Source organism: Schistocerca gregaria, unplaced genomic scaffold (genome assembly GCF_023897955.1).
Source record: "Schistocerca gregaria isolate iqSchGreg1 unplaced genomic scaffold, iqSchGreg1.2 ptg000461l, whole genome shotgun sequence".
Taxonomy (NCBI): domain Eukaryota; kingdom Metazoa; phylum Arthropoda; class Insecta; order Orthoptera; family Acrididae; genus Schistocerca; species Schistocerca gregaria.
The window spans coordinates 53,882-69,145 of record NW_026061879.1 but is presented as its reverse complement, the minus strand read 5'-3'; the positions used below and the strand labels follow the sequence as shown (position 1 = coordinate 69,145).

The following is a 15,264-nucleotide window of genomic DNA, read 5'->3' as shown; positions in this document are numbered from 1 at the left end:
TCAGTTAATTAGAACACTCAAATTAAGTAATACTTTATTAATTACAATGAAACTTGACTTTTCTTGACCGGCTTGGCAGTAGCTATGAGACAGCACATGCGAATTTCCGTTTCAGAACACACTAAATGAGCCACGATTACTCGGTGCCGAATTGAAACAAGTATAGAATGGCTGTACTGTGGCTTCACAATGGTCACTAGAAAGCTCAGGTTCATAGCCACTTGTTGACACATTGCTGATAGAGCATTGGCAAATAGGCACAGTTCACAGGAGACAGACGTCTCTTCATTCTCCGATGGTTAACATGGACTATGTTATGGTGAACAGGCAGCACGATGACATTACTCTGACAGGAGCTTCCTCGAAGTGGAAAGGGTCTGACCTTGAACAAAACTGCTCTCCTCGCCTCTGTGAACACTATTTCAGGACAGAGATGTGGTGGTGACTACTGGAGGCATGGCTTCTTCCTAGCATCTCATTGGTGGCTTGTTCTACCACTTTGCTGTGCAATATCTCTGCAGTGGTGGAAACTACTTGTGCCACTCTAGATACTCAATGACACCGTAGACAGTACAGGGCATAAAGTGCAAGCGAAGTGTAGTAAGAAAAGTTGTATGAAGGTCAGGAAGATCATATTGTTGAATAGTTGCCATCAAATGTCGTAACTGGTTCAGAACTGATTGCGAGGTGCATATTTCAGTGGTGTCTCATATGATTCATGCTGTTTGGGAAAGGATAGTGGAAAAGATCATGGGGGTGCAGATAACAGTTTCAACTGTAATCGTAACTGTACAATTTAAGATGACATCAGGCATAGTGTTGAGACTGCTCCTCACACTAGTGTGAAGATTGTGTCATTCTCTGAGGCATATGATATGTTCTGGATGAAACATTCTGTGGGGTGTGGTAAAACAGAGCTTGCTGCTTATTGAATTGGCCAGCCAAGTCAATCTCTATTGCTCTCAATGACTTGTACACAGGAACACTGCGCTGCCAACGGTGACAAGAGACACTTCGCACAGGCATTGCAGCGGTACGTTAACACAATTGGACGTTGCAAGCAAACATTCAGTGAACACCCGGAGCACAGCTGTTCTCTTGGCTATACTCCATGTCTTTCAAGCCAAGATGTTAGCATCAGGGAAAGCTTAAAGGCCACTGTGTCAGCATGATTACCCCATATAACAGCCAAGGTCAACCATGTACTGCCTCCAAACACAGCAGAAACATCACACATCAATTGCATTCTCATTCAACGAAAAACATTTGGACCACCCATAATTAACAAACTATGGTATAATGGTGCTTCTGACTTCATTGTACTCGTATTATGTACAAGGATCATCATTGTCAGTATTTACAAATGCAGTGTCATTGAAAGTTTGAAAATTTCTCATTCCAATTCTAAGCACTTATTTTGGACCATATAAACTTCTCTTCAGCTTACAAACTATTTTTAATATAATTTAATTGGTCATGTTTATTCACATATATCTCTTCTTGCATATCACCGCACATAAAAAACATCAAAAGTTGTTCTTTTCATTTTCTTCCTGTAAGCTGTTGTGTAAATTTACTGAAAACACACACACACACACACACACACACACACACACACACACACACACACACATACACACACACACAGAGAGAGAGAGAGAGAGAGAGAGAGACTAAACAGATACTTTGGCTTCTACTAATTGAAACTTTGAAGTGCCACAGGCTGTACTTGTTCATCTATTTCACGTGAACAGTAATAATACATTACATTTTGTTGTGGCTGTCACACTCCCTGGCATTTTATTCTTAGAGCTGCCAGTTTCTGACATTACTTGTTTCTGTTATTGGAGCTCTCACCTTGCCTCAGCCCGATCCCCCCCCCCCCCCTCCTCTCTCCACTCTCACCCCTGCCCCACTCTCACCCCTGCCCTACTCTCGCCCATGCCCCACTCTCGCCCATCTGTACCACCCTCATCTCTACCCCCTCTACCAACCACTCTCCCCCTTTTCACTCTCTCCCCATTTCTGCCCTCCACACTCCCCCTGTCCCCCTCTACCCCTCTTTCCCTCCCTCTCCCTCTCTTTCTCCCGTCCTCCTCCCTGCCCCCTCCCACTCCCCCTTCCCTCCACCTCCCCACACCCTACACCCCTCCTCCCCTACCCCTCTTCCTCCCCTACCCTCTTCCTCCCCTACCCCCCTCCTCCCCTACCCCCTCCTCCTCCACCCTCCTCCCCTACCCCCTCCCCTTCCTCCCTCCCCTCCCACTCCTCCCCCTCCCCTCCACCTCCTCCCACTCCCTTCTTCCCCCTCCTCCCTCTCCCCCTCTTCCCCCTGCTACCCTCTCCCTCCTCCCCTTCCCTTCCACCCCTCCTCCCCTCCCTTCCTCCTCCTCCTCCACCTCCTCTCCTCCTCCTCCTCCACCTCCTCTCCTCCCCCTCCTCCACCTCCTCTCCTCCCCTCCCTCCCCCTCCTCATCCCCCTTCCCCTCCTCCCCCTTCCCCTCCTCCTCCTTACCCCTCCTCCTCCTTACCCCTCCTCCTCCTTACCCCTCCTCCTCCCCCATCCTCCACTACCTCCCCTCCCCTTCCCCCTCCCTCCCTCCCCTTCCCCCTCCCTCCCTCCCCTTCCTCCCTCCCCTCCCCTCCCCTTCCTCTCTCCCCTCCCTACCCTCCCCTCCCCTCCTCTTCCTCTCTCCCCTCCCTCCCCTCCCCTCCCCTTCCTTCCTCCCTCCCCTCACCTCCCCTTCCTTCCTCCCTCCCCTCCCCTCTCCTCCCCTTCCTCCCTCCCCTCACATTCCTCCCTGCACTCCCACTCCCCCTCCTCGCCCTCCTCTCCTCCTCCTTCCCCTACCCCCTCCTCCTCCCCCTCCCCCTCCACTTCCTCCCACTACACCTCTCCTCCCCCTCCTCCCCTCCCCCCTCCCCTCCTCACCTTCCCTTCCACCCCTCCTCTCCTCCCCTCCCGCCCCCTCCTCCCCTGCCCTTCCTCCTCCCCTCCTCACACTCATCCCCTCACTCTCACCCCCTTCCCCACTCATCCCCTCCACACCTCATCCCCATCCCCCTCCTCCTCATCCCCCTCCCACTCCTCCCCATCCTCTTCTTCCTCTTCCTGCTCCTCCCCCTCCCCCTTCCCCCTCCCATTTCCCCCTCCTCTCCCCCTTTCCCCCTCCCCTTCCCTCTCCTCTTCCTCCTGCCCCCTCCCTTTCCCCTCCCCCTCCTCCTCCTCCTTCCCCTCCCCCTCCCCTTCCCCCTCTTCCTCCTCCCCCTCTTCCTCCTCCCCCTCTTCCTCCTTCTCCTCCTCCTCCTCCTCTTCCTCCTCCCCCTCTTCCTCCTTCTCCTCCTCCTCCTCCTCCTCCTCCTCCTCCCCCCTACCCCCCTCCCCTACCCCTCTTCCCGTCCCCCTCTCCTTTTCATTAGCCTTGCATCTGTGACAAGGAAACTTAAGGTCATGAGATGTTGAGCTCTAGTGACCTGTTAAATTGTTGTAAACTCATTTGTGAGGTAGTAATGATTACACAGTACAAAAGAAGCACTAATAATAATAAAAAATTCTGTTTTAGCAATTTCCATAATTTACTGTTTCTTTGAGGAGGAGGAGGATATTAGCGTTTAACGTCCCGTCGACAACGAGGTCATTAGAGACGGAGCACAAGCTCGGGTGAGGGAAGGATGGGGAAGGAAATCGGCCGTGCCCTTTCAAAGGAACCATCCCGGCATTTGCATGTAGTGATTTAGGGAAATTACGGAAAACCTAAATCAGGATGGCCGGAGACGGGATTGAAGCGTCGTCCTCCCGAATGCGAGTCCTGTGTGCTAACCACTGCGCCACCTCGCTCAGTGTTTCTTTAAGTTTGGATCTTGTTGAACTTGTTTCAGTAATGCGTTCTTGCCACTGACTTCACATTCACTTCATTATACTTCTATTTGAGTTATACTTAAATGGAAATCATAATCGCTATAACATGGCAAGCAGTGTATGGAGTTTCAAACTATTAACTGCTTTCTCATTACATATATGCTGTTGTCAACACCATTGACAGAAGATTTATAGAAGAAAATGACATGTGAAAGTGATGAAATTAATGCAGTAGATATGTTCAGTGGCTTTTCACTTCCTATGTTTTCTTGGCAGGATTGATTAATTGTGTGCCTCTGGAAACATACCAGTAGTGTTCAGTGATTATCATAATTGTTACTTTTATCATTTGTAGGTCACTTGGTTCTGCATCTGTTGAGGCAGTGGAATCACTGAAGAACCGCAGGGAATTTTATCAATATGCGATGACAACTTCTCTGCAGCTGATTCAACAAGCAAAACAATTGAAAGCAGAAAATATGCATGTAAACATAGACCTGTACAGACACTGTACTACATTAGCAAGGTTTGTAGTTTTAACATATAGATACATCCTTGTATATTTTGGCTCTTTAGTGGTTTTATAACAATTTACTAAATTGAGAACATAAATGTGATAATTTGTTACTTTGTTATACATTTAATGTGGATCAGATTTGTGAAATCTTTAGTGGAGGTCACCCACAAATAGTTACAGTCTGAATCTAAATTGTGTATCTCTGTTGTAAACATCCTCTTCCACAGCTTTGCTAAGTGAAATAAATTAAATTCATGATGGTATTGTGACCTCATTCACAATGCACAGTACCAAACATTACAAACTACATTAATAGGTTAATTTGAAACTACATATTTTGTAAACTGTGACAAGATACACTTCAGGAGAGATATTTAATCTTTATGCTTTTCCTGTAGCTTTGTGTATTTTGTTTGTGTATATGCAAAGATAAATAGATTAGGACAAATTATTGTGATGTTAATCACTTTTTGTTTTAGGAACATGTTAGTTCTGAACATAATCTCATTGCTCAAAAATTGTGACATAACTTTCGTTTGCATATTGTCATTATGTATGTAGTTGTGGTATTGTTTTATCACAGATACTATCAAACATTTCAAATTATACAAAACCGCATAAGCATGCTGCAAACATACAGTATTATTTTAATTTATGCTAAAAGCTTATGAAGATGCATTTTTACCCTATCCTGTTCAAACGATTTCACTCACATATTTGTCAGTCGTGCATTTCACTCACTTCATATATTCCCGGATGAGAAACTGCCCACACATGTGGGAGAAACAAATGATCTGTAATTTAAAATGTATGGATTGAAAATCCTAGATCAAGATCGCACAAATATCTTCACCAGTAACTAGTTTCAGCTCATTAAGCAGCTATCCTAAGATCTAAAATACAGAAAATTGCCTATAAAAGGTGTCTAATAACAATATACATTTAATAATTAAAGTTCTATTGTATGATACATACCAATATGAAATTGTAATTTTGTTTTGGTGTATCAGCCACCAGGCATTATTCAGTGTCATAATCTATTGAGCTGAGTCGTTCTTATTAAACTGGAGGATGATATGGACAAATATACATTGGAAAATTTATTAGGCCATGAAGAAAATGAAACAAACAAAAGTATATGAGGGCAGTAGTATCAGACCATTATCTTAAAACCTAAACTAAACTCTGTCCGAACAGTCAAGAAGGCCCAACGGTACTGACCAGCCGCTGTGTCATCCTCAGCCCACAGGCGTCACTGGATATGGAGGGGCATGGGGTCTCAGCACTGTGGAGGGGCATGTGGTCAGCACACTGCTCTCTTGGCCGTATGTCAGTTTATGAGACCAGAGCCACTGCTTCTCGATCAAGCAGCTCCTCAGTTTGCCTCACAAAGGTTGAGAGCATCCACCACCACCTAGAGACAAGGCCTCGGGACAAAATTCGTAGCAGTTCATGACGTCACTCCAAGCGGGCCACCACTTTGTGTTTCGAAGCAGTTGTGTATCTACATGTTTGTTGGATTCTAGTGCTACATTTGTGCTTAAAACTAGCGATTATTGTGGTCACTTCTAGTGAATCTACTGTGAACATGATTTACAAATGTTGTGTACCAAGGTGACATGGGAATCACAGAACTGGACCGAAAATAATGTTGTTTTCCTTTCCAAAAGATTTGAATCTGTGTTGGAAATGGCTTTCAGCAATTCATCTGGACAATTTCCACCCCACTCAGCACACGAAGGTATGGAAAAACTATCTACCTAGTACTTTTTTTTCTAGTGGAATACCTTAAATTTTCGATGCATTTGACTAAAATTGTGAACAAAAGTTCACAGTAAATAGTATTCCTTTTCAAGTGGCTTAATTTTGATTTTGAAAACGAAATATAAATTTGTGGCTCTTGTTAAATTTTATTTGTGTTAAAATTTCTCTGCAATTTGTGTTTTGTTACACGTTACCGATACGTTTTATTCTCTATTTGTGAGTGGGTGTTGGTTTTCTTTCTCGCATTAGTTAGCATGAGTGCTAACGAATGTTGAAACTGCTGTTTTCTTATTTAAAAAGCGATGTCTCTGTATGAAGATTATCTATGTTGTTTTTCGGTGTGTTAGTTTTTCCCATTATTAGGCGTTCATAATCATTGGCTTTGCCAACTCACAACCAAATAATCATCTTTCAACCTAACCTACACTTCAGGTTATGCTGCAGAATAGGTGTCATCACAACCAGATTTCAGTGGTGTCCTGTATCTTTTGAGCCGCCTCATATAACGATATTCATGTTAATAATACATCCAGTTACTTAATCTGTCTGGTATCTTAATTGTTCCATTTGGTTAATTGATATGTCAAGTATCATTTTAGTTCATACAGCACAGCTTGCTACGGAATGTTTAGTTGATATCTTCTTAACATACTTCCAGTTGGATGGTCATGACTGTCTTGTTTAGGTGTGTCATTTACGTTGACATCTGTACAACTTTATTTTGTGTTTGGCATGCATTTGCTTTGCAGTTGTTCTTCTATCCAAACACGAAAATTGTGCTATATCAAGACCTTCATTCAGTGTTACCTGCAATGACACAGTTTTAAAATGTGCTGGCATAAATAATGTAGTAGTTGCTTATTCCACTCACAGTTTGGAATAGCTTAATATTGGACACAGTAGTTGGCCTCCATTCCCAAATTTGCATCTCATCCAGACAGTGACCCTTAATTTGTTACTAATCTCATCGTTTTTTTTTTTTTTTTTTTTTTTTAACTCTACTTATAAAACCCATTGGCAGTATGACGCTGTGTGCCAGACATGGAGGGCACATGGGTTTAATCTACTAGAAACATTCATAACAGCACACACTTTGGAACCAAGTGAAAAGTTTGTTCTTGAACTGTCATATTAGTGTAAAGTTTGTCACTCTCTCAGTTTTAAGAGACGCTCTTCTATTAGAATGCAAAGTGAAAGTAGTTTCTGCTAGTAACTGTAGAATCATGTGTTACAGAAAATCACTTTGAGTCAGTCCCTTGACAGCATTAAAATACAGATTAGGTGTTTCATACACTCAGTTTAATTGAAACAGTTAATTCTAAGATTTATGCAGCAGGAATAAAGTGAGAGTGCTACAGTTTCTTTTCTCAAGGTGGCGTTTACATAGTAATCAAGGTAAAGTTCTCCCCACCTATTTACATGGAGAGTATTTGTGCAGACATTAAGGAATATTTTGTTGTTGCATTTTATTTGAATGTCCAGGATGTTGTATCATACACCATTCAGTTTAATTTGAAATCAGTGTAAAATCATTACATTTTTGGTTTATGTTTTAAATCTTTAGTTAATCCCAGAATTATTTCCTCTGATTTATTTTGTTCATTACAAGAAAACTGGCCTGCTTCTACCTTATGGCAGGGTTTTAAGCAAATGTTGCATAGCTGTGCAGTAACGATATAGAAGAGATGTTTCAGTTGCGGATTAGGTATGCAGCTGTAATGTGAGATTGCTCTGATATCTAATGTGAGGTTGCTCTGATATCTCGTCATATTCAGTATTACCATTACTTATTACTTTCCAATGACTAGCTACGTTTTCACTTTGTTGAATGTCCTTCGGTAGTCCATCATCCAAGTGACACCTTTATATTATGGTGCAAACATTCCAGTAAATGGTCCATTAAGTTTCGGGAATGCAGCCGCATGAATTCTGCTTCTTCTTCTAATATTTCGGCTGTATACCTTTCAGCCAGCTTCAGAGAGAGCCGTATGACTGACTGTGAGTGGAATAAGCAACTACTACATTATTTATGCCAGCACATTTTAAAACTGTGTCATTGCAGGTAACACTGAATGAAGGTCTTGATATAGCACAATTTTCGTGTTTGGATAGAAGAACAACTGACAGTCGTATGGCTCTCTCTGAAGATGGCTGAAAGGTATACAGCCGAAATATTAGAAGAAGAAGCAGAATTCATGCGGCTGCATTCCTGAAACTTAATGGAGCAGTCTTTGCGCCGCGAAAACTTGAAGATTCACATTCCAGTAAATGTTTGTTGCTCTATTACTCTGTCTGAGTTACTACATTTGTCAGCAACATAAGTCATATTTAGTCACAATTATTAAATTTTATAGACAGTAAGACTGGTAAACTTATATGCGTCTGACATGTTTTGCAACTGTGTAATTTTTCATGAAATACAATATATCACATGTGTACAACAAATCAATCATTCTGTGTAATTCCATGGAATATAGAAAGGCTTGCTGCCTTTTAAAATTGTGCCCTGGATTTTGTAACATAAACTATTAATAATTAAATTATTGAAAGCATGTTGAGGACTACAACTCTCATGTTACAGTAATTTGTCTACATACTACAAAGAATTAAACTTGCTGTAGTCACCAGCAGATGTTTCTTATCTATCCCTGGAGTTACTAAAGTGCAAATGTGAATTGCAGTGTCCCTTGTCCTGAAGTTTAATAGAATTCTTTGTATCGTATACAGAATTCCATTTGTTTTACAGGATAGCTCGAGTCCCTTGGTGATTTACTGTCTCCTTCGGTCGCTTAGTTAGACACTTAATGGAATTCTTGTAGGAAATACAGCTTCATACAATGGAATAAATTAATCTAGAAATAGGTTACATTTATTATTGATGTTTTTAGCTTGATACATTGTCCCATTCCAACTGCTGCAAATGTCTGCTGGAGGTTTGCAGATTTTCACTGTTGACTTATATAGAGGTCCCATTGATAAAACTACTGTTGTTTGCAGGGCTTACAGCATGCATTTTGAACAGCTGACTATCATGGCCAGGAAGACATAAATTTTCACTTAAACTATGTTGCTAATTTTTTTTATGTGCAGAGTATTGTCAATCAGGCTTGTATAATTCTTAGCAACTCTTATGAGAAAGTCAACAACCACACTCGGCTCATTGCATGCTCAAAATCTGCCATATTTTTACAGGAAAGAACATTTACATTACAATAACAAAGCATGATTATTTTTATTTCTGAGAACAGGCTAGTTAAAAGTGATTGCTTGGGGAATGTACTCAGCCTTCCTGAGGGAGCTCTGTAAACAGCTACTACATGAACAGGCAGTGTATTAACAAGAAATTAAATGAAACCATTCTCAAACTGTTGAGCAATACAATTTTTATATCCATTTTGTATACAAACTTGTAGTAAACTTGCAAATGTAAATCTGCAAAATGAAACATTATTTTATTTAGGATCAATATTTTATTTAGGATACTGAAGGGAGAGGAATTTAATATTATACACAGTATGGGTGCAGATTTTTTCAAGTGAGTGCAAATAGTCGTCGTCTGGTCCAGAAAGACTGTAATTTACCACAGCGTATTTTTCACAAGTTTACCCTGATTTATCATATATATCACAATATCATTTACATCCCACACTCATATGTTTTCATTGGCTATTGATAAGTCTTCAGCAATTACATAGTCGGTAAATAAAAAAAAAAAACTATAGCTTCTGCTATGTTGCAATAGATGAAGATCCATATTTTAACCATACGGCGAAGTACTCTCCTCTTTGCGTGATATAATTTGGCAAAATTTCATTTCCATATCTCCAACGGTGTGCAAGATATGAGAGGCGTTCCCGCAAACCTTCTCTCTAGGAGGTGGTGGTGGAGGTGGTGGTGGTGCATCCTACTTGCCAACGGTGCACGGCATACTGGATGGTTGCTCATCCAAGTGCTAGCCCAGTCCAACAATGCTTAACTTCAGTGATCTGACGGAAACAGGTGTTACCCCTGTGGCAAATCCGTTGGCCGTGTTATTGTCTTACCTAAGGTAAAAAGTTGTTGTTTTTATGACTGGCCATTTATCACATATCGATCCAGGATTCATATCGCCACATTTCTGTGTTAATACAAAATGATTGACAGCAGCAACAGTTACATAGTGCTTGTGTTGAAAAAACAAAATGTGAGTAACAAAAATAAGGTGAAACTCTACTATGACTGTCGGAGAACTGGCTGATATGTAGCATCATGACTACATGAAAACACTAATTGCCAGATGGAACTACCAACCATCTAGTTTTATAATGTTGTGACTTTATAATAAGGCAAAGAATGACAATATAATGGAAATTTATACAAGATTTACATTTTATAGGATGCAAGAAACTATGTTCAATTTCACCAAATCTATAGTATAAAATAGTATTGTGATTCTGTCAGAGACAGTAAAGGACTTGGAAGAGCAGTTGAACAGAATGGGCAGTGTCTTGAAAGGAGTATATAAGATGAGCATCAACAAAAGCAAAACGAGGACAATGGAATGTAGTCGAATTAAGTCAGGTGTTGCTGAGGGAATTAGATTAGGAAATGAGGCACTTAAAGTAGTAAAGGAGTTTTGCTAATTGGGGAGCAAAATAACTGACGATGGTCGAAGTAGAGAGGATATAAAATGTAGACTGGCAATGGCAAGGAAAGCGCTTCTGAAGAAGAGAAATTTGTTAACATTGAGTGGAAATTTAAATGTCAGGAAGTCGATTCTTACTGGAAACACTAAAACTTTGAGTTACCTTACTCAACATGTCATTATGTATGTAACATCCAGACCTTAAGTTGGTTTGTATACATTTTACAGATTTAGCAAAACTGAACATAATTCCTTTCGATGTCTTATGGATCTTGGTCTTCAGATACAATTGACTTCATGAACATGTATTACAAAATATAGCTTATTGATTATAGTTGGTGCTGTATTTTATAGAAAGTACTTACGCATAAGGTGCAGTAAGTATATTAATGAATTTTGATTTCCAGAATGAATTTTCACTAGCAACGAAGTGTGCACTGATATGAAACTTCCTGGCAGATTAAAACTGTGTGCCAGACCGATACCCAAACTCAAGACCTTTGCCTTTTGCATGCAACTCGGTCTGGCACACAGCTTTATTCTTCCAGGAAGCTTCAGATCAGTGCACACTCCACTATAGAGTGAAAATTCATTCTGGAAACAATCCCCAGGCTGTGACTAAGCCAAATCTCCAGAATAGCCTTTCTTCCAGGTGTGATAATTTTGCAAGGTTCGCAGGCGAGCTTGTGTGAAGTTTGGAAGGTAGGGGATAAGGTACTGGCAGAAGTAAAGTTGTGAGGACAGGTCATGCACGAGTCATGCTACGATAGCTCTGTTGGTAGAGCACTTGCCCGTGAAAGGCCAAGGTCTCGAGTTTGGGCCCCGGTCTGGTACACAGTGTTAATATGTCAGGAAGTTTCAAAATATAACTTATTGATTATAGTTGGTGCTGTATTTTATAGAAAATACGTAGGCATAAGGTGCAGTAAGTATGTTAATGAATTTTGATTTTTTTAATCCGCTATAATGTAGCATCTAATGGTCCATTTTCACCTACTTTAAGTCTATCCATTTATTTACTAATTTATAATCATAGCCACATTTAATGCTGTTGATATTTGGCACATAGACGTTGGGTTAAAGTATTACTTTGCTTTAATATTCAATATTATAGATAAGAGATTTTTTTCATTATTGGTGTTACTCATAGTTATCTGTATCCAAAAGATATTCTACTGATCAGTTGTGACTTTACATTATTTTTCCTTCTCATTCAGTATTTCGTGATTTTGTGTTACTTAATGAATTGGTAATGTTTGGTTAATTTTTACTACAGATTCAACGAAATCGAACGTAGTTCATTGCATCTTTAAAATGTAAATCTAGTGGAAATTCTTGTTATATTGCCACTTTTTTTCTTATTGTAGGGTCACAACTTCATTAAAAAAAAAATAAAAAAGGTTGTTGGTAGTTGCATTTGGCAATTACTGCTTGCGTGTAGACACGATGCAGCATATTGGCCAGTTCTCTTGCAGATGTAGTATAGTACTTCCTTGCTCCTGTAGCTAACATTGCGAGTGATACATTTTGTTTACATCCACATGTGGACTATGTAACTATTACTGCTGTCAGCCACATGGAGGAAGAGGGTCAGTGAGGTTTTGGAAGGCACCAGCAAGTGCAGTTGACGGTCCATGGCACGAACAGCTCAATGACGTGATCTCACAGATTCTCAATTGGGTTTAAATGTGGAAGGGGGAGGGGGAGGTTGGTGGCCAGTGGAGTAAATTAAACTCATCCTGGTGCTTTTCAAACCACGCATGTACAAAGTGAAGTATGTGATACATTGCCTTGTCTTGCTGGTAGATGCCATCATGCAATCATGCAGAGGAAAAACAAACTTCATGTAAGGGTGGTAACGCTGGAAGCAATCCCCAAGGATAGATACCATATATGTGTTGATCTATTGTGACTTCCAGAATGACAAGATCACCCAAGAAAGGTCATGGAAACGTTTTCTAGACCATAATGCTCCCTCCTCTATCTCAGATCCTCCCGACGATTGTTGTAGTGTATTTGCTTTCAGGTATTTCGCACTGTTCACGCCAATGGCCATCTGTCTGATGGAGAATGAAACATGATTAATCTGAAAAGCCAACTGTCGTCACTTACTGCTTTCATCACTGATGAACAGTAGTCAGCATGGGTACATGAACCAGGTGTCTGCTGTGAAGGCCCATACGGAGCGATGTTTCCTGAACAGTCATTGAGGAGACACTATTGGTAGCCCCAGGTTCATCGGGGTGGTCAGTTTCTCAATGGTAGCACATCTATTCACTCATACACTTTTCCACAACTGTCATATATGGCTTGTGGTGCACCACAGTTGCATGCATGGTATACATTAAGTGTGGTGGCACACAAACAGTTTACAGTCTTCACCATTTTGGAAATACCCTTGGCCCTAAAGGCAATGATAACGACTATCTTTTGGACGTCAGATAAAATGCTCCATTTCCGCATTATGATGACAACTGCACTTACTTCCACATCTCCCGACACACTGCATGTACTCTCAAGTGCTAGTGTTGCCACTTGGCAGGTGCAAGAGGTTATTCCATGCTGACATCAAACATAATGTACTTGGTGGTCACATTAATGTGATTGGACCATGTAGTTTGATGCCACATACCAGATATATGTTTTTGTGCTTTTATTATGTCATGATGTAATGCATTATCCAATATGTACTTGCCCACAAGATCCTTCTCTTTAATAAGAGCCATTTTGCTCAATAGATTTTGAGAATGTTATGTCTGACAGCCCATACACACTTTACAAAATAATAATTTTATATTGGCTATGTATCATACAAAGGAAGTTAAGTTATTAAATGTATCTTGTTGTTGTTCACCTGCTTAATTTTATGTGTTTTAGATCTAAAGAAGGCTTATCAGTGAGCTGAAGTTGGGTTTCAATATAGATGTTTAGCGATGTTGACCCAGGGTTCTCAGTGCATACGTTTTTACAATAACATTAGTCTCCTTCTTTGTTACCATGGGTACTACATTTTTGTGTAAGTATCACGTACAGTCTTGAAGGGAAACCTTTGGATCAAGAAACGATCTACAGACGTCTCTGTGATCATCAGGCATTACAACGTTCATAATGCTGTGCAACTAGAGCTCGAGTCTCTAAACATGATGTGGAGACTTCAGAATGTATTTAGTATTCTGTTTCTTATAACAACTTCTGCTGATTTAGGTAACTCTGCTGTTATGATAATTAAAGCCATAATTTTAAAAGTTTTCCCTCTCTCCACCTTTGTTTATGTGCTTAGCATTACTCTTTCTGCTGTATTTGAGTTTGTTAGAACAGTCAGTGGATTCACAGATGAATGTATGCAGCTTTTTGTTGGCCTTGTAGATGTAAGAATAAGACTTTATCAATGAACAATCAATAATTGTAATTGTGAAACACATTACACACTTCCTGTGCAGGGAGACTGTGGCACTGGGACCTTATTAAAGTTTAACAGTGTGAACTTGTTCTCATCAATGCCGACACTAATATTTAGATCATTTATCTTTGCAGTAGAAGAGAATTAAACTGGGACAGTACTCCTGAATTTTCCCATTTCAAGGATCATCAGAAAACAGTTGAGCATTTCTTTGGTTTGCTGTCCTCAGTTTCAGTTCTTGTTTCATCCAGAATTGCATCGATACTTAACTCTGGTTCTGTTGACAGCCTTCACATTTAACAAGAATTTCTCTGGGTTTTTTGACAGGTCTTTCTATAAGGCTCTGCTGTGATAGGCATTGAAGGTTTCACGGATTTCACTTTTGGTAGACAAATACATTTTATTTAGCATTGCTCTGTCTGTAACCGATGAATGATTTTACAGCTATTGCACAATAGCCACTGTTTCTTTAGAAGTTTCTTAACAGAGACGTGACACGATGGAGAGCCCATCACGAACTGTTCTATTAGGTACACATATATATTCAGTGCTTGGCCAGTTCTTCAAAATTGAACACTGTTCCTCTGCATGTTCCTGCCGAGAGTTAAATTTGTTTCAGCTTCTCTTTGACACTACTGCTTCTTTATCTAGTTTACTGAACATAGAAATCTTTGTAGCTCTTTTATTTGACGTTCGTACTTAGGCAGTCATTGTTGCTAAAACTTCCTCATGGCCACTGATAACAGTTTCAGTTTGAACATATTCAGAGATATCAGGTTATGAGCTTACACACATTTGGCCACTTGTCAGTCACTGGTTGACAGAAAAGGACCTGGTAAATTGACCAGAAAGAGAGAGTTCAAGGCTATGGAAATTTGTGATAGGGTGACAAGTTTTGGCAGATGTACCAGCGTGGGGTCACAGAAAGTTCAGGTGGTTGGAGCAGGATAGGATTTACTGGAGCCGCCTCGCTAGAACTTCTGTTAATTTTTGTTTGCAAACTGCAGAGTATTGACTACAAAATATTCCTGACAACCTACATTAAAAAATATTTTCCTACCATTGAGATGAGTTCATTGTACCTTTGAATTTGCTAATAT

At 40.6% G+C, this 15,264-nt stretch overlaps 1 protein-coding gene across 1 annotated transcript in view; it reads left to right on the top strand.

Annotated features, from left to right (window-relative positions):
- The window catches only part of LOC126313022 (Fanconi anemia group I protein-like), a 219,071-nt gene that overhangs the window by 157,210 nt on the left and 46,597 nt on the right, over positions 1–15,264 (top strand). The window contains exon 16 of the mRNA XM_049992250.1: positions 4,215–4,385. Coding sequence (XP_049848207.1) covers positions 4,215–4,385 — 171 coding nt within the window. The remainder of the gene's footprint in view (positions 1–4,214; positions 4,386–15,264) is intronic.